The following is a 20,188-nucleotide window of genomic DNA, read 5'->3' as shown; positions in this document are numbered from 1 at the left end:
ACTTACTAAACAGTGGTTAAATAGCCTCTGTTACCATTTGAGGTCACTTACTTAGTATCTAATAAAACAGTTTTTCAATTTAATATACAAACCCAGATTATACTATCTGAGAAAATTAATTCTCTTACGTTTTCTTCTTATACCTATAATTCAATCGTAAATTGAATTCCTAGCATTGTTTACTAGATTTCTCAAAATACATTATTTTTATTGTTCATGTGTGAGTTATTATGTTTGTGAGAAAGCCGATGTGATTATCCTTCAAAATATGGATCAGAAAGATATTGATAAAGCTTAGGGACACAGTCCTCTAATAAGCCTTTTACTGGGAACTATTGTGAACAATAAAAATGAAATGTGTAAGTCAAGAAAACTACACCAAGTGAAACTACCCTTTCAAAAGTGCTGACTATTTCAAAAGATATGTTGATATTCTCCAAAAGCTCCCATTCTGTCCCTGAGGGCGTCACTACACCTTGTAAGGGTCTAATCAAAAAGCACTGCCTTCTGTTCTTACCGCTACATTCAGCTGTGATTAATCCTCTCCATAGTTTATCAGGCTCTCCATGTATCCTAAAGACTCTCAGTGCAACCAGTTGGGCACATATCGCATGGAAGGATGTGTAATCAACTCCTTAATGTGTTACGTTTGGAATCTAAACAGCCATGGAGATGTCCCAGTGATCTGGCTCCGTCAGACTGACGGCTGTGCATAAGAATGCGACCAAATGACTGTAGGAAACATCAGTGAGTTAGTATGTTTGCACTAAACCGGCTCATTTTCTTACTCAACATCTAAAGAATATTTGGAAGGATGGAGAGCAATAATAGAGATTTGTAAATATCAATTTATTTTTAAATAGTCACAATTATGTTTCCAATTAAAATGATATAACTTTCTGTTTTAAAGAGGGGAACCTTTTAAAAATGGCTTTGGCCCATTATTTGGTTTCCTTTTAGTAAATTTCAAGGAATTACAGCAAAATAGCAAGAGCTAACAAATATGACTGTCATGAATTTCTCTGAAAATATCACGACATTTTTTTACAAAAAAATTCATTACTATTGTGTATTGACATTGACCTTACTCCTATTCAATGAAAGTAATTTTTTACCTAATACTGAGTTACATTCCACTTCAGATTTCCTATTTCAAAGGGCATCTCAAATTTCTAAGATGTTAAACCAAGTATCGAGCCATTTTTGTATATGTAATAAAAGTCTTTAAAATTAAAATGGTAATCCTAAAAAAACCAAATGCATGAAAAATATGGTCTGACTGTATAACAAAAGGGAGTTATATAATTCTACTTGAGTGAAATCTTTCATCTTTGATTTACAGGTTTGAGTCCTCTTTAACTAAAACCATATTGTTCCATATCTTTCATATCATGGCCTTCCCTAAAACCTTGTTTTAATTAAGGTTTCTTTCAGATTTCTGAATAAAAGCATGACAATCTTCACTTATGGCTTTAATATATCCTTTGAGTTAGGAAAATATATAAAAAGAAACATCAACTCTTTCAAAAGCATTGTCAGATATTAAATACTGCGAGGTATTCTATATCAATGCCTTTATGTGTTCGAGTTATACATTGAAATGGATTTTTGGATGGTAGGGGGATGACCTACTTATATTTAGTAAGCTACTTTTAATCTCAGAAATAAATGTCTGTTACTTTTAGCCTTTGATGCTAAGGCAACATGTGTAAAGGTTAAGTTTGCAGTTTTGTTTTTTTCACATAAAGGCACAACTTCAAGGTTAACTCGATTCAAGGTGACTTCAAATAGGTAATGCCTTCATTAATGCATTTCAAAGATCTAGAAAATTCAGTAGCATTGCTCAAGCCATATTCACCTCAATGATTTCACAGCTATGAGAACTCATTAGACCAAGCAACTGTGTTAACCTGAAAAGTAAAAAAAATAAGTAAATACTCAAAGCTCCTGAGAAATTGGGAGATTGCAGGTAATCTTTAGCTTTTCTATATGAAGGATGGATGAAAGGTAAGAAGAAAAGAAGTGATAGAGGGCAGAAAAGAAAAGTGAGAGAATATGTTCTTGATAGATTTGGAACAAATTAAGACCATCTTTGAAAAGTTTTCAAAGACACTGGAAATCCTCCATGAAACATATGCTCCGAGCTACTGTCATCAGAGCAAGGGATGGGAGCGGGGAGGGAGATCTCATCCTCAATTTCAGTTGCAAATCTCCTTTGTGTGTGAGAACACAGAGAGGGATGTTAGGGAAACAGGGTAATTTTTTTTCCAAAAAAGTGACATAAAATATTGCACCATTATATACAGTGTTTGAGGTTTGTTTGGCATGTGGACTTTGAGATATAGCTTGGTTTGTTCTGCTGAAAAAGCCTCGGCCCAGTTCCTCCATCTTCAACTCTTAACTAGCAAGAGTCGAACCATGTGTTAAAACAAAGGCCAAAAAACAAACAAAACAAAACAAAACAAAATCCCTGCACTCTGTCGGGAATTGCTATCTGTTCATAGTTGAAAGCAAATCCTGTAAACAATTTGAGACTGTTTGACAAAAATTACCCAATAAAAAACTGATCAGAATGTCAGGAATGAGTATTTCTTAGGTTTTGCCCAAAATTTTACTGGCTGTCATAGCATTTGTAATCAACAGTATCTAATGCTGTACTGGATGTTTCTAGTTCCTACTCCGGACCTGGGAGTGGGTCACCCAGCATATATTAAATGCACGCTGGAAGCAGTTTCTTCCAATCGTGGTTTACTGTAACTTTAGAATCACAGCGGTTACATTTAAGGAATCTTTAATGCCCTTTCAAGTCCGTCCAAAGAACAAGTGAAGCTGCTGTTCAGAATTTTGTGCCCAGTGTTTATGTTCCATCGAATCCGTGCCACCCAGGCAGCAGACAAGACATGTCTGTGGGTGCTGGGGTGGGGGGGGGATACACAATGATGTCACACACAGGAAATATGGGGGGGCAAGGGGGACTTGGCACTTCACAAGGCTGGCTCCTCTTCCATAGGCTCACCAGCGATTCTGTAAAAATAAACAGGCAATCAGAATACGGCATAAGAGTACACAATGACATTGTAGATTTTCATGCATAATCAAAGCTGATTTTTCAGCTCTCTCTAATGTTTATTTGTGTTGTTCAGTTATCCATAAATAGAGTTTCTTTCCTAGGAAGTATAAACAAATGTCAAGTGGAAAAACATTTTAGATCCAAGCAATCATTGGAAATGTTCCTGTTTATATTAAAACATGTCAGAATATTTTATAACTCTAGATTCCAAAATGTACATGTTTTGTGTCTAGTTCAGTCTGATAATTTATTGAAAAAATTAACTACGATATTTTATTTTAGGAGCAATTGCAGTGATTTCCTATGGAACCGGTTTGCTAACTAGAGCAAAGGACCCAGCTAGCTTCTGGAGGAAACTCACCAGGGCTCTGGTTTTTGCTTCTGTTCTTTCATAACTGGATTGGCCGCCTGCCGGAGGCATTTCAAATCAAATTCTGAATTTGATTAGCAAATCGCTGCTACAGACCCAACGTTTTTACAAGAAATGCACTATGGTAGTGTGTGTAAATAGTTTTTATTCGGCATCATCTGTGGGGTGTTCTGCTCGGGTAAAACCAAAACTAATTGCTTGAAAATTTATACTTGAGATTTAACCTTAATTTAGTAACACTCTGAGGGTGTTTTAAGGCAAACTTTTAGAATGATTTTTTAATTTAGCCAAAAGGACAAATTGTAGCAGGAATCCACATACACGAGGTGGCTGGACTGTCGAGGGAACAATACTGGAATTTTAGATGCCTGGAGAATTGCCTTTGAGTCTGAGCTCTGCAATTTGCTAATGCTGCAACTTTTTAACGTAACTCACTTCTGTGAAGCTGCGGTTTCAGGTTTAAGACCATGAGAAAAAAAGATGTTCCTTACCGAATTAGTGCAGGTTAAAAAAAATAAAGGAGGTAAAATTAACCCGTAAACAACAAACACTGAGACATTAGTTATTTAATACTTTGGATCTGTCTTTTCATCATTTAACATATGCATAAAATTGTGCTGAATCGCATACAGATACAGAGCCATGACTATACTACCATAGGAAATACCATACCGACATGGAGGATGGCTTTCTCTGGATGGTGGAATGACAGGTGGGTGGTTTTCATTTTCTTTTTTCAGATTGCTTATCTACTTGCCAGTATTCTATAATGAATTACTTTCATACCAGAAAAAAATGCTATGCTTGAAACACAGCTGTTTATGAAGACAAACGAACTACTTAGCCATGTTATTTTATATATTTAAAAGGGAAAAAGCCAAGATTTCTATGCATTTAAAACATGATTTTGTTTCCTTCGGATATATACCCAGAAGGGGCTTTGCTGGATCACATGGTAGTTCTACCTTTGAGGACCCTCCGTACTGCTTTCCACAGTGGCTGTACCAATTTATGTTCCAACCCACAGTGCCCAAGGGTTCCCTATTCTCCATATCCTCACTAATATTCTTAGCTATTGTCTTATGATAGCCATTGTGACACATGTAAGGAGAGAGATCTCACTGTTGCTTTGATTTGCATTTCCCTGATGATTAGTGATATTGAACACTTTTTCATGTAGCTGTTGGCCATTTGTACATATTAGAAAAATATTCTGGTCTTCTGCCCATTGTTAAATTGGATTCTTCTTCTTCTTATTAGGTGTTAAATTGTATGAGTTCCTTGTAGATTGTGGATATTAACCCTTTATTAGATACACGGTTTGCAAATATTTTCTCCTCTCTCACAGGTTGCCTTTTCATTTTGTTGTGTCTTTTGTTACATGGAAGATTTTTGTCTGATGTAGTCACATTTATTTTTAGTGCTTTGTTGTTTTCTATCTAAAAACCACTGCAAAGACCAAAGTCAAGGAGCGTTTTCCCTGTTTTCTTTTGAGAATTTCACAGTTTCAAGTCTAAATTTAAGTCCTTAATCCATTTTAAGCTAATTTTTATGACTGGTGTAAGATAGGGGTCTGATTTCATTCTTTTATACATGTGAATATACAGTTTTTTTCCAAAACCATTTACTGAAGAGGTTACTATTTCCCCACTGAGTATTCTTGGCTCCCTTATCAAATATAAGCTGACCATATATGTGAGGGTTCATTGCTGGGCTCTCAATTCTGTTCCATTGGTCTTTGTGTCTGTTTTTATGCCAGTGCCATATTGTTTTGATTACTTTAGCTTTCTAATATAGTTTGAACTCGGAATGCCTCCAGCTATGTTCTTTCTCAAGATTGCTTTGGTTATTGAGGGTCTTCTGTGGTTCCATATGAACTTTAGGATTTTTTCTATTTCTATGAAAAATGCCATTGGATTTTGATAAGAACTGCATTGAAATCTATACATGACTTTGGGCAGTATGGATGTTTTAACAATATAAACTCTTCTAATCTGTGAACATGAAATATATTTCCATTCATTTGTGTATTCTTCAATTTATTTAATCAGTCTTCACTGTTTTGGGCATAAGGATCTTATTTTGTATCCTGAAACTTTACTGAATGTTTTAACAGGTTTTTTGGTGGTTTTAGCACTTTTTATATCCAAGATCATATACTCAACAGCGACACTCTTGTCTTGTTTCTGATGTTAGAGGGAAAGTTTTCAACATTTTACTGTTGAGTATGTTAGCAGTGGGTCATATATGGCCTTAATTACCTCTATACTCAATTTGCTGAGAGTTTTTATTATCAAAGATATTGAATTTCCTGCACTTATTGAGAGGACCATATGATTTTTATCTTTCATTTATTAATGCGATGTATCATATTGATTGATTTGCATATGTTGCACCATCCTCCCACCCTATTCAATGCATGATCCTTTTAATGTGCTGTGGAAATTGGTTTGCTAGTATTTTGCTGAGGCCTTCTGCATCGATGTTCATCAGGAATATCGGCCTATGTAGTTTTCCTTAGTATCCTTGTCTGGCTTTGGTATCAGGGTAATGCTGGCTGCATAAAATGAGTTGGGAGTGTTCCCTCCTCTTCAGTCCTTTTTGGATGACTTTGAGAAGGACTGACGTTAATTCTTCCTTAAATTTTTAGAATTCACCAGTGAAATCATTGGACTGGGCTTTTCTTTGCTGGAAGGTTTTTGATTATTGATTAAATTTCCTTACTAGTAACTGGTCTGTTTAGATTTTTTATTTCTTCATGATTCAAACTTGCTAGGTTGTATGCTTCTAGGAATTTATCCATTTCTTGTAGTTTATCCAATTTGTTGGCATATAATTGTTCATAGTAGTCTCTTATAACACTTTGTGTTTGTGTGGTATCAGTTATAATATCTCCTCCTTCATTTACAATTTTATTTATTTGAGTTCGCCCCCTTTTTTCTTGGTAAGTCTAGCTAAAGATTTGACATTTTAAAATCTTTTTTTAAAAACAACTAAGTTTCATTGATCTTTTCTATTGTTTTTCTATTCTCTATTTCATTTATTTTCTGCTCTGATTTTTATCTCCTTTCTTCTGCTGACTTTAGACTTAATTTGTTCTTTTTCTAGTCCTTTAGGATAGTAAAGTTAGTTTATTTAAGATCTTTCTTTTTTTAATGTAGGCATTTATTGCTGTAAATTTGCCTCTTGGCATTGCTTTTGTTACATCCTATAAGTTTTGTTATGTTGTGTTTCCATTTTCATTTGTTTCAAGATAATTTTTTTTTTATTTTCTTCTTATTTAATCCTTGATCCATTAGTTGCATAGTTGTAAATTTAGGAAATTAAACAGGTGTTGTTTAATTTCCACATATTTGTGAATTTTCCAGTTTTCTTCCTGTTATTGATTTCTAGTTTCATACCATCTAGTTTCATAATAGCTGGTATTATTTCAAGCTTTTAAAATTTGCTAAGAATTGTTTTGTGACCTAACAAGACCTATTCTGGAGAATGTTCCATGTGAAACATGGAAAGAAATGTATATATTTTCCTTTTGTTGGATGGAACATCCTGTGTATGTCTGTTAGGTACACATGGTCTGAAGATTAAGCCCAATATTTCATTATTGATTTTCTGTCTGGATGGTCTATTCATTATAGAAAATTGGGTATTGAATTCCCCTACTATTATTGTATTGTGCCTATTACTCCCTTCAGATCTGTTAGTATTTGCATAGGTGTCTGATTTTGGGTGGATATATATTTACAATCGTTGTTTCCTCTTGAGAAATTGACCTCTTCATCACTGTATAATGACCTTCTTTGTGTCTTGTTACTATTTTAGACTTAAAGTCTATTTCTTTCTGATATCGGTATAGCTAACCCTGTTCTATTTCGGTTTCCATTTACATGGAATATCTTTTTCTATCCCTTCACATTGAGCCTATGTGTATTCTTGAAACTAAAGTGAGTCCTCTGTAGGCAGTATGTAGTTGGATCTTTTTAAAAAAAAATTCATTCTGTCACTCTATGCCTTTTGATTGGCAAATCTAATCCCTTTACATTTAAAGTAACGATTGATAGTTAAGGATTTACGATTGCCATCTTGTTAATGGTTTTCTGTCTGTTTTGTAGTTTCTGTCTTCTTTTGAGGTCTTCCTTTTGAATTGATGATTTCCCATTGTGGTATACTTTGACTACCTTCTTTTTGTATTTTGTGTATCTACTACAGGTTTTTGTTTTATGGTTACTCTGAGGCTTACTTGAAACATAGATACAACAGACTATTTTAACCTGATAATAGATTATATTTGTGATGTTACAATTTATATCTTTTTATATTGTGCATCCATTAACAAATTATACCTATTTTTATACTTCTGTCTTTTAACCTTTATTTTAGAATTATGTGATTGACACACCATCATATTACGATACTGGAGTATTCTGCAGCTGCCTATATACTTACTGTTACCAGTGTGTATATTTTCATGTTACTTATTATCAACCTTTCTTTTCAGCTTGAAGAACGTTCAGCATTTTGTATAAGGCAGAGAAAGTCTTCATCTCACCTTCATTTCTGAAGAACAACTTTGCTGGGTACAGTATTGTGGTTGGAAGTTTTTTTCTTCAACACTTTGACTATATTATTCTACTCTTTCCTGGCCTGCAAGATTTCTGCTGCGAAATCCACTGATAGTTCCCTTGAACAAGAGAATTGTTTTTTTCTTGCTACTTTTACAATCATCTCTTTGTTTTTGCTTTTATTTTTATTTATTTTTTAAATATATCTTTATTGATTTCAGAGAGAGGAAGGGAGAGGCAGAGAAAGAGATAAAAACATCAATGATGAGAGAGTCATTGATCGGCTGCCTCCTGCACACCCCCAACCGGGATGGAGCTTGCAGCCCGGGCATGCGTCCTGACCGGGAATCGAACTTCAGTCTCCCGGATCATAGGTGGATGCTCAAGCGCTGAGCCACGCCCAGCCAGGCTGTCTTTGCTTTTAGACAGTTTTATTATAATGTGTCTTGGAGAAGAATCGTTTTAGATTGAAATTTGGGGCTGACTTATTAGCTTCCTAAACCTGAATGTTCAAATCTCTCCTCAGGTCTTGGAAGTTCTCAGCCATCGTCACTTCACATAAGCTGTCTGCCGCTTTTACCCTTTTTTCTCCTAGGACTCCAATAATTCACCAATTATTTATCTTAATGGTGTTCCATGAGTCCAAAAGGCTTTCTGCATTCCTTTTCATTATTTTTCCTTTTGAAACTCTGACTGGATAATTTCCAGTGATCTGACTTTGAGTTTGCTGATTCTTAGTTCTGCTTGGTTCAGTCTGATTTTGAGCTCTGTATTGAAGTTTTTAGTTCAGTTATTGTATTCTTCAGCTCTGAACTTCTGTTTGGTTCTTTTTAAGGTTTTCTATCTCTTTGTTGTATTTCTCATTGTGTTCTTCCTGATTTTTTGTTAAATTGTTTATCTGTGTTCTCTTATAACCCTTTGAGCATCTTTATAACAATTATTTCTAATTCTTTTTCAGGCATTCATGTATCTACATTTTGGGGGTTCAGTTACTAGATGGTTACTGTGTTCCTTTGGTGGTGCCAGGTTTCCCTGATTCTTCATGATCCCTGTTGCTCTGGTTCTGGAGCAGGAGGACATGATCAGGGTGTCTGTAGTGCAACCCCATTACCAGCAAAACTAGAGCCCCTTCTGTTGAAACATGGGGACTGGCAAGTACGATATAAAGCTTTCTATTTAGATGCGTCTCCTTCCTTTCTTCCCTCCAAAATCACTTTATAGTAACCATTTTTTGAAAGTAGTCCATTTACTGCTCCCCACCTTCTACTGAATCAAATACACATACACATAACTAGCCAATTCTCTCCATGTCTTGAAGCTCGGAATTAGTGTTAGTAGCCTAGCAAGTGGGAAAATATCTTGGATTTCAAGGTTTAGATGCCTTGCATTTAAGTCCCAGTTTTGCCACTTTCTAAAATTTAACTTTGAGCAAGTCACCATCTCTAGATTATCAGTTTTCTCTTTAAAATGGAAATAATAATCCCTGCCCTGCCCGCAGGGTTGTGAGATTCAAGTGAGCTAATTTAAGAGAACATGCTTTATACATTGCAAAGTGTTAAACAGTTAGTTACAGAATATATTACTTATATCTGCCACTGTGATTAGTTATAGTCTCTCCCTTCTCATATCCATGGCTGTTAGTATAGGCGGTGTTATTTTTACTCAGTCCTTGTCTCTAAGTAAAAGTGTTATACCTCTAAATAGTTTTTAAAAGGGAACTCTTTAAGAAATCATCTTCACGAAACACTTAGAAAATGAACTGGTTTAGGGTGACCATTTAATGTTTGTTTTTGGTGAAAGAGTGAGAAGAGATGCTCTGGAAATGTGGGGGCTATCCACTTTAGTCATCTCTGGACATACCAAGTTTACTTGATTAACAAAAATACAGTTGTGGAAAGGGATGGGAGAAGGGAAGATATGAATCTTTATATCTTTGAATTTAATCCTATTTTTAATTAAGTGAGGTAGAGACATGGTATGGTCTAAATAAAACCTCTAAAAGTAAATTTTAGTACAATACTTCAGCCAACTGAAAGATATAAACTTCTACTATAGCAAGCCACCTTGACAGTGAGCACTGATGGTTTTCTTTTAATGAAGGGAAATAATTTTATATACTAAGGGAAGAATTAGTTCAGTCCACCAATCATAGGTTATAATTTATACAAATGAAAATCAGAAAGCATTTAACTTGAGATAAGATATGGCATAAAATTAAATTCTTACATTTTTCCTTAAATGGGTATTTCATATCCTATGATTTTTAAAACATTGTTAGTTAATATTAATAATGTTATTTAGTAAGACACAGCTTCTCTTATTTATTGGTTTAATTTAATCCCTATATTTTACTCCCTCTTCCTCCTCCGAGGCAACCTAAGGCTTGCTTGTACGCAATTTTGTCCATAAGGCATTCTTCAAAGCTATATGTTACTGTTTGTGGGCATATACAGTATTTTTATTTTATGCAAATTTTATTTTTACATACACAGGTGTAATTAATCTTGCTTAGTATTCTCACTCAGTGCTGTATTTATGTTTTCTAGTCTGTAGCTGCTAAGTGCTACATGGCATCCCCATGGTGTGCATTCACCTTATTTTAGCTATTTGTTCTCCCAGGACCGGGTCCCTGGCTTGACTCCTCCTATCTACCCATCATTAATAAAGCTGTGGCCAACTTCTTAGTACAAGTGCTCTAATGACCTCAGGTGAAAATGTCTTCAGTATACATTCCCAGGAGCAGGATTATGGCGTCCTAAGTTTTGTGTGTACTGACTGGTAGTACACTGCTTTCCAGCAAGGCTGTCATAGTTTACTTTCCACAGCTGTGAGGGCTCACTCCAAAGCCCCATAGCTCCACAAATGCTGGCACACCTCAGTTTATTGAATTTTTCATTGATTCAAGAAATAATTACTGAGTATATATCATGCATCTGGCTCTGTTCTAGGGCAGACATAAGATTAGAACTACAGGGGAGACATAAAAAGTATAGCAGGGGGACCTAGTCTAATTTTGGGATTGGTGGTCAGGGAGCGTTGTCCAAGGAGAGAAAGCAGCATTGGATCTGAGATCTAAAGTATAAGTGGAAGAGAATGGAGAAGCCAGTAGGGGGTCAGTGGGAGGATGAAGAAGACAGAGAAGTGATCCAAACAGAAGAAAGGGTGTGTGCCGGAAGGCCTGATGGGAACACGAATGTGGCTCTTTGGAGAGACTTTGAAACCACAATGAGATACCACTGAATACTCACTAGAAAGGCTTAATTACAAAGACTGATTATACAAAGTGTAGGTGAGGATATGAAGCAATTGGAACTGTCTTTCATTGCGGATGGGAATGAAAAATGGCACAGCCCTTTTGGAAAGCACTTTGGAAGTTTCTTACAAAGTAAAACAGATGGCTTCCTTGCAACTCGGCACTTGCTCTTCTAGGTATGTATCAGAGATATTGAGTGCTTCTGTTCACAAAATAAAAATTTGAACAAACATTTCAGAGACTTGGGTTCCTCAGAAAATCAAAAATATAATTACCATATCATTCAGCAATTCCACTTCTGGGTATACATCCAAAATAACTGAAAACAGGATCTTGAAGAGATAAGTGTACGTTCATTCACTGAAGTATTCAGCCATGAGACAGATGGAGGTCTTGCCATATGCTACAACATGGATGAACCTTGAGGATGTTATGCTAAGTAAAGTAAGCCAAGTCACAAAAAGGCAAATACTGCATGATTCCACTTATATGAGGTATCTAAAGTAGTCAAATTCTTAGAAATGGAAAGTAGAATTGTGGTTGCCAGGAGCTGGGGGCAGGGGGAAGAGGGAAGCTATTGTTTAATGGGTTTAGAGTTTTCAGTTTTGCAAGATGAAAATGTTCTGGAGATATGTTGCATAACAATGGGCATGTAGTTAATAGTAGTTACTGTACACTCAAAAATAGTTCAGATGGTAAATGTTATGTGCTTTTTACCACAATAAAAGAAATCATAGCAGCTTTATTCATAATATCCCCCAAATGGCAGAGGACCTGAATAGACATTTTTCCAAAGAAGACATACAGATGGCCAACAGGTACATGAAAATGTGCTCAACATCACTGATCATCAGGAAAATGCAAATCAAAACCACGATATCACCTACCTTGTACTTGTTAGAATGGTTATTATAAAAAAGATGAGAAATAACAAGTATTGGCAAGGATGAGGGGAAAAAGGAACCCTGTGCCCTGCTGGTGCCAGTGTAAACTGGTGCAATGACTATGAAACACAGCATGGAGGCTCCTCAAAAATTAAAAATAGAACTACTGTGTGATTCAGCAATTCCACTTTTGGGTATTCACCTGAAGGAAATGAAAACACTGACTCAAAAAGCTATCTGCACCCCATATTCATTGTAGCATTATTTACAATAGCTAAGACATGGAAGCAACCGAAGTGTTCATCAGTAGATAAGTGGGTAAGGAAATTCTATCATCTATCTATCTATCTATCTATCTATCTATCTATCTATCTATCTATCTATCTATCTATCTATCTATCTATCTATCATCATCTATCTATCTATCTATCATCTATCATCTATCTATCTATCTATCTATCTATCTATCTATCTATCTATCTATCTATCTATCTATCTATCTATCTATCATCTATCTATCTATCTATCATCAATCTATCTATCATCTATCTATCAATCATCTATCTATCTATCTATCTATCTATCTATCTATCTATCTATCATCATCATCTATCATCTATCAATCAATCAATCATCTATCTATCATCATCATCTATCATCATCTATCTATCTAATCTATCTATGCAGTGAAATATTATTTGGCCCTAAAAAAGAAGGAAACATGGAACTTGAGGGCATTATATTAAGTGAAATAAGTCAGACAAAGAAAGACAAATACTGCATGATCTCACTTGTGGAAGCTAAAAAAGCCTAAACTTATAGATACAATGAGCAGATTGGTGGTTTCCAGAGGTAGGACAAAATGGGTGAAAGGGGTCAAAAGGTACAAACTTCCAGTTATAAAATAAGTAAGTCCTGGGAATCTAACGTACAGCCTGGCAACTATAGTTAATAATAGTGTGTTATATATTTGAAAGTTGCTATGCGAATAAATCTTAAAAATTCTCATCAAAAGAAAACAATTTGTTGCTATATGTGGTGATACATGCTAATTAGATTTATTGTGTTTATTTCACAGTATACACAAATATTGAATCATTATGTTGTGCACCTGAAAGTAATATGTTGCATGTCAATTATATCTCAATAAAAAGAATCAGAAAAAAACAAATAGCCCCAAATGGGAAACAAGTCAAACGCCCATTCACAGGTGCATGAATAAAGAAATTAGGGTTTGTTTATACACTGGAATAATGCACAATAATAAAAAGGAACAAACTACTGATTGAATGGACTCAAAAACATTATGCTTAGTGGAGTGAAAGCTAGTTACAAAGCAATATATATTACATGGTTCCCTTTATTTATTTTTTTAATTTATCTTTATTGTTGAAAGTATTACAGATATCTCCCTCCTCCCCTCCCTCACTGATCCCTTTAGATTAAGTTCAAGAACTAGCAAAACTAATCTACAGTGTTAAAGCTAAAAAAAAAAAAAAAAAAAAAAAAAAAAAAGGTTACTTCTGGAGGGAGTGGCATTGACTAATAAGAGGTACAAATAAACTTTCTGGGTGATGAAAGTGTTCTTGATCCTGTTCTGGGTGGTCTGTATATGACTATGGAATAGGTATAAAAATATTTTGATTTGTATATTTCAGTTATAGCAGGTATATCTCAGTTTAACAAATGAAACAAGGTCATCGTTGGAAACAGATCACAAAACAAAGAGGAAAGATGTCAGAGATAAGACACAAAATGAAGGTGAGGGTCTGATCATGCTAGGTTTATGGGTTAAGAATGTTGCTAATTTATGCTAATGGAATAGAAAGGCATTGAAGGGTTTCACACGAAGGCATGGCAAGATTTACTTTCTAGTTGTTTTTTTTGTATCATTTTGAAGATCTGATTGCTGTGTAGAAAATTAATTAGAAAAGAAGCAAAATATACATGGGAATTAGTAAGGAAACTACTGTGAATTTGGATGAAAGATGAAGGTACTTTAGACTGAGTGATGGCAATAGATGTTTAAAAAAAGAGAGATGGTTTGCTCAAGCTATTGTCTCCCTCTTGGATGTCTTCTTTCTCATTTACTAGGTAAAATCCTACATATTTTTTCACCCTGGCTTTTTTATCCCAGTCCTGCGATTCGGTCCCCAGTTCTTGGTCTATGTTAGGTCTTCTTTAATTCTGCAGCTCAATCTATCAAATGACTTGTCACTTAATATAGTTGGTTGATATCTATATTTTAATTCCTGGAAGCTATAAATATGTTGCCATGCAAGGCAAAACTAACTTTGTAGTTGTGCTTAAGGTTAAGGATCTTAAGATGGAGAATTAGCCTAAATTGTCCTGGTGGGTCTAATGTAATAATTGGAGTCTTTAAAAGTAGAGAATCTTTCTGTTTTTTTTAAAGCCAGTTTTCCTGGCTTTTTTTCCTTCACTACAAGAGATGTGTGCTGACTGAAGAAAGGTCGGAGAGATATAAAGTTGTTGCCTTTGAAGATAGAGGAAGGCGCTCATGAGCCAAGGAATGTAGGCAGACTCTAGACGCTGGAAAAGTCAGAGACAGATTCTCCTTTACCGCTTCCAGAAAGGAACCAGGCCCCTCCAACCTCATGATTTTAGCCCAAGAGACCTGTGTCAGCTTTCTGACCTTTTTGTCCTTTTAAGCCACTAAGTTTGTAGTAACTTTTTAAGACAACAATTGAAAACTAATACAGTCCCCAAGTATGTGAATGTTTTGAGGACGCAAGGAAGCTTTGTGACCCTGGCTCCCAACATTTGTTTCACACATAGAAAGTAATCAGAAAGTGTTTAAAGAATGCACAAACTGGATGATCTTCCGCCTCATTCTGCAAGCTGGAGGATTATCCTGTAATCTGCCAGCATCACTCCTGGGTTTTTTTCTCTGCATAAAGACAATTCCATTTTCCATTCAAACAGACACTTTACCTCACCCTCCTTCCTTCATTATGTTTCCTCAGTAAATCATGTTTATGATATGGATTCTGGTTAGTACTATGGATATGCCCATTTCATATTTGAAAAGGGACACTGTCAATCAGTACCATGAAAGAAAATAAATGTATAATACACATTTTGCAAACTCATAAAAATATAAAAATGCCGATTCCCTCGAAAACATAATAAAGACAAGAAAGGCTCAGGTATCACCACAAAATGTTATGTTACCATTTTTTAAATGTTTTGCCTTCTGTTTTTGGATACATTCATTCATTCAATAAGGATTTTTTTATTACCTACAATGTATTTAGCATTGTGGAAGTTCTTCAGTCAGCAAACCATGGATTAGTTAATTGAGCCAACTTATTGCTTAGTGATTATTTGTCAAATTCTGGCTTTTAATGACTATCCTATTGATTTAAACATACAGATGAACAGTTAAACATACAGCCTCTATATTCTGGTGTTATAGATCACTGGGTGATGAACAATGTATTAAAGGTGGGAAAAGTAGAGCAAACTGAGGAAGAAGAAATATGATAGAAAACAGTAATAAAACCAACTTTTCCTAAGTGCTTACTGTATGTCAAGGGGTTAAGTTCTTAAGATGTATTTGTGTCATTTCACCCTCAAAACCCTATGACATTTTCCCTTCATTTTAAAGACAAAGAAAATAAAGCCCAGAAAGATAAGTAAATTGTCTCTGACCACATAGTTATTAAGTTGGAGATTAGATTGTTATCTAGACCAGCTGATTCTAGAGTCACACTCTGCTCTTCCTCTGTAATTGTAAGATGACAGTTGTGAGAGAACAGACTAAGATGAGATGATGGGAAACTCAAGTTATTAGGCATCTCACTTTAGTTATGGTTCAGTTTAACTGTGTTTCTCTTTCAAAATTAAACACTTCTTAATTAGGAATTCAGAATGAAATTCTGGAATACATAATTGGGCACTGGATTTAATCCCTATATACTATGTCGGGCTTCACATGTGCCTCAAGACTGCAGTTCAGCACTGAAAACAAAGATTAAAAAATGGTCCCAGGAAGAGGCAGAAAAGACGGTAAGGGACAGATTATCCTTCCCTTAACCAGGAGTTTCCAAATCTCAGCCCACATTTCAACTAAGGATTTGTTGGCACAGGATGAAAAATTAATAAAACTTATATTGGTATGTTTGCCTAGTCAGATAAACAAGTGCTCAAAATAATGGCATCTTAGAGAAAAATCAGAAACCTGCACAATTTGTGTAATATTTTAGCCTCTAGAAGCCTTGGAGACGCACTCTTAAAGAATGGAAAACAAAGTTGATTTTCTAAACGTCAGACGTGAGTGCGTATTTCTAACAGTGGTCTATTTCCACATAAGCCTTCAAGCTCCAGGAAAACAGGGTTATATATGTCCATGGCACTACAGATAGGCCATTCAGAGCTAAAGCAGGTATACGTGGGAGTTTTCAGTTTACTCCTACACTTTTTTCATACTCATGAATAAGACAGTTACTCAAAAACAAAATGGCCAGACTCAGCATCGCACATTTCCTCAGGCTTCTGTCCCATCTCAGTCATGAGAGAAGTTGCCCAAATTTGAAGATGACATGATTAATTAAACAACCAGATCAGACTGTATTAAGAAAATATAACACGATCCACATTATCATCAATAGGTCAATCTCACATTTGAAACCTAACTTTCAGTGCGTTCCCAATAACTTAATAGTGGAACATCCTGAAGTCTTACTTGACAGATTTTTTTTCTTGATTGTCAGCAGATCCCGAACGGGTGTCCAAGAATAAACCTGAATACTGCACTGACCTTTTCACAGTAGAAGTATTTGAAACACATATCCGACTAATACAAATAATAATCTTTTAAAGGTATAGTCTCTTGGCAAACCAAAAGCCCTCTTAATATTACAGTTCTTTAAAAAAAATAATATGCTATATATAGGCCTATCTACTTAATACTCTTTGGACATATAACTTGCCCCCTTAGTTGCTTTTGTATTTTGTTTTTGTTTTTGTGGTGTGTTTTTTTGCTGATCCACCAATCATTTTTCCCCACTCAAGTCCTTTGCCACCTGAAAATTAGGTTTTGAAAACTGTATTTCAATTAATTGTCCCCAAAAATGAATCCCCACATATCAATGTTTGCTAATAATTTATTCTTCATGGTCCACTAATGAGTTATAAAAACGAAATGACTGTTTTGCACTGTGTTGTCATCTCCACCCCCTGTCCCCCCATCCAAGAAAAATGAACAAAAAATACTTACAATGGTTCCTAGCCAGGAGCACTTTATCCCTTATTCACTAGTGGTAAATGAGTCAGATATGAGTTGGCCAGGAAAAGAGCTGCTTTACCCAAAATCTTAGTACAAAATGAGTCATCTCACTCCAAACACCAATATATCCTCCAAAATAACTGGCAAGAACATCCTATAAAAAGAATCTTGCCTTCACCCTTTTCCATCCATCTAGCTCTCTGATTTTCCTAATTTTTCAATTTCCTGCACACTTAGAATGCTGCATTCATGACAAAGGCCCGGGATCGTTTCCTCCTCTTTATCTGAAAGTCCCCTTTCCTGAACTGAGCAGGGGCACAATTCGGGTGCATTTTCCGGAGAAGAAGGAATACTCTGTGGCCTTCAGGGTTTCTCTCGCCGGGCCCTCCCTGACGAAACCCATGCATGGTTCCACAGAAATGCAAAGGCCAGCTCAAGGACCAGTCTTCCTTCCCTCTGCTGAAAAAGCGAGTTCAGCGCCATACACAATATTTCAAGCAATATTCCTACAATATTTCCTGAGGGAAGCATTTTCCTTCCCACAAGAAAAACCAATCAAAATGGATACAATCTGTCTAAAACTGATAAACAAGTATGAGTTGAAGCCACCCGTGTCAGTTCTGTTTCCCTGTATGTCAGAACGTTCCCTTTCCCGCGCTCTCTCCGCCACGAGAGGCAGCTCAGAAGCCACTGTGAACCGAAGCCAGGGCTGAGTCCCTGTGGCTTAGCAGGAGTCAGGCACGCTGTCTACCTGGATAAACACACACTCGTCCAGAGCTAATTCCTGCCAAAGTGCTCAGACCTTTACATTACCTGGGGCTCCTAACATGACTTATTATTCTACTTTTTAAAAATAATTTTATTTATTCATTTAATCCTCACCTGAGGATATGCTTTTATTGATTTGTGAGAGAGTGAGAGAGAGAGAGAAACATCGATGTGAAAGAGAAACATTGATCGGTTGCCTCCAACATGCACCCCAACTGGGGATGGAACCCACAACCTTTATTGTACAGGAGGACGCTCCAAGCAACTGGGCCACCCGGCCAGGGCCTTATTATCCTTAATTATTATAAGCTCTGCAATTTAATGAGTAAAATTACTTACAATTCATTTCACCCAGTTTGGAATTTAGCTTCATTTCTCCATATTAAGTGAATTCTCGAGAATTGCTGTTCTCACTTCATGTCCAACACTAACAGATGCTAGTTCCCTCAGTTTTATGGCCCTCCAGTGACAGAAACTAACTGTATTTGGCCTTGGGAATAATTGCAACACCTTTGGATTATGAACTTGGTTCAGTTCTTAGCTGGGAACAGCAGGGGGTTAGTTCATATTATCAAAGACGTAGAGTAAATTCTCCCTTATGTGCCAGATGCCCGTATGATGATGCCTTTTAATACAATGCTGTGCAACTTTTTTTTTTTCCTACTGGTAATCTGTTATTTAAGTGGTTATGGTAAGAAAAAATAAGTGCATAAAAGTGAAATCTCTTATTCGACGTATCTCCTGCTCTTGACCAAAACAAGATGTTAAATCCATTAAACTGAATTTTCAGTAAAAGAAAGCTAAAACTGTTCAAATTTATGCATTCTTGGGAAAATTGCCAATCTATGTACTAGTAGCAGGTTCTGTGTAATTAATGGTGATGTTATTTACAGAGGGAGTCCAGTTTCATTCTCAGAAGCAATTTTCAAGTGCAAGCTGCCAGAGCCTTAGCGAAGCCTCACCTGATTCGTGTTTAAGTTGAGGAAATGGGACTTTGAAGTCAGCCATAGAAAGCACCAATATCAATGTATGGACATTCGTGGTGGCTTTGGTCATAGTAGGCTGAAAAGAAATTCTGCATATAGCATTGTCTGTAGGAGAGGCTGGTGAACACCAAAATGCATAAACTGACAAACAGTTCTTAAAAGGAAATTAAGCAAATCCAATTTTTGGTCCACCTTTTTTTTCCCCTGAAAGCTATATGCATTCATATGAAGACTAATTGAAATCAGCCCCTTCTGATCATAGTGTAAAATAAAATCAGACTCAAGTCCACACTTTTCCTTTACACAGATTCCAATCAAAGATGGAGGCAACTTCCACTTTTATCTTGTTAATACCTCAAGGACAGTCATATAAGGAGCTTGTATGTATGTGGAGGATCCAACTGACTAGCAATACCTCCAGCTCTGCTCTCTCTTTTTCCGTTGGTTATATCAGTAATTTCAAGATGATGAGAGAACGAAAAGAACATCTGGAAAAACAGAGAAAACTAGGGATAGAAGGTAAGCCCTCAAAGCAGCTCTTTCCATAATAACCTGCATTAAATTATCCAACAAGAAGTGATTTTTCTCACTATCTATCTCATCCCCTCCATTTCTCTGTGAACTGCAACCACATGCTCCAGCTCTGTGTTTCCCATGAAGAACGAAACAAATGAATGAATTCTTGACAGCCGACAGCATGTGCTGTGGCACCTGTGGCTGTGGAGAAGACAGGTGGTGGAAGTGGAGGAGACAGGTGAAGAGAAGTCTGGAGGTTGGTTCATGAGCATTAACGACGGGCCTGGATATTACTGACCTTAATGATTCCCCCATGTTAGGTCCATACCTGCTGTCTTCTTGAGCGAAGGGCTGTTCCACATCTACTGTCAGGGAAGCCAGGGCAGAAACAGTGTCCGTCTCCTCCTGCAGCTGAGCCCCAGGCAGAGCACAGCCCCTTGGCACCGCCACCATCCTTACCGACTTCCAGTACTTGCCTAGAAAGAAAAAACACACATCAAACTTTATTGGAATTTTATTTAGAGCAGTTAT

The 20,188-nt window shown here is 36.2% G+C and overlaps 1 protein-coding gene across 1 annotated transcript in view; it reads right to left on the bottom strand.

The window, feature by feature from the left end:
* Positions 1–648: 648 nt before the first annotated feature.
* Positions 649–20,188, bottom strand: part of LOC148092287 (histone deacetylase 9-like) — a 223,303-nt gene continuing 203,763 nt past the window's right edge. The window contains exons 13-14 of the mRNA XM_087821192.1: positions 19,986–20,133; positions 649–3,024 (exon numbers count right to left, since the gene is read on the bottom strand). Of these exons, the coding sequence (XP_087677318.1) occupies positions 2,985–3,024; positions 19,986–20,133 (188 nt within the window). The 3' untranslated portion in view covers positions 649–2,984. The remainder of the gene's footprint in view (positions 3,025–19,985; positions 20,134–20,188) is intronic.

This window comes from Miniopterus natalensis, chromosome 10 (genome assembly GCF_054644295.1).
Source record: "Miniopterus natalensis isolate mMinNat1 chromosome 10, mMinNat1.hap1, whole genome shotgun sequence".
In the NCBI taxonomy this organism is placed as follows: domain Eukaryota; kingdom Metazoa; phylum Chordata; class Mammalia; order Chiroptera; family Miniopteridae; genus Miniopterus; species Miniopterus natalensis.
This window is presented reverse-complemented; position numbering and strand designations above follow the sequence as displayed.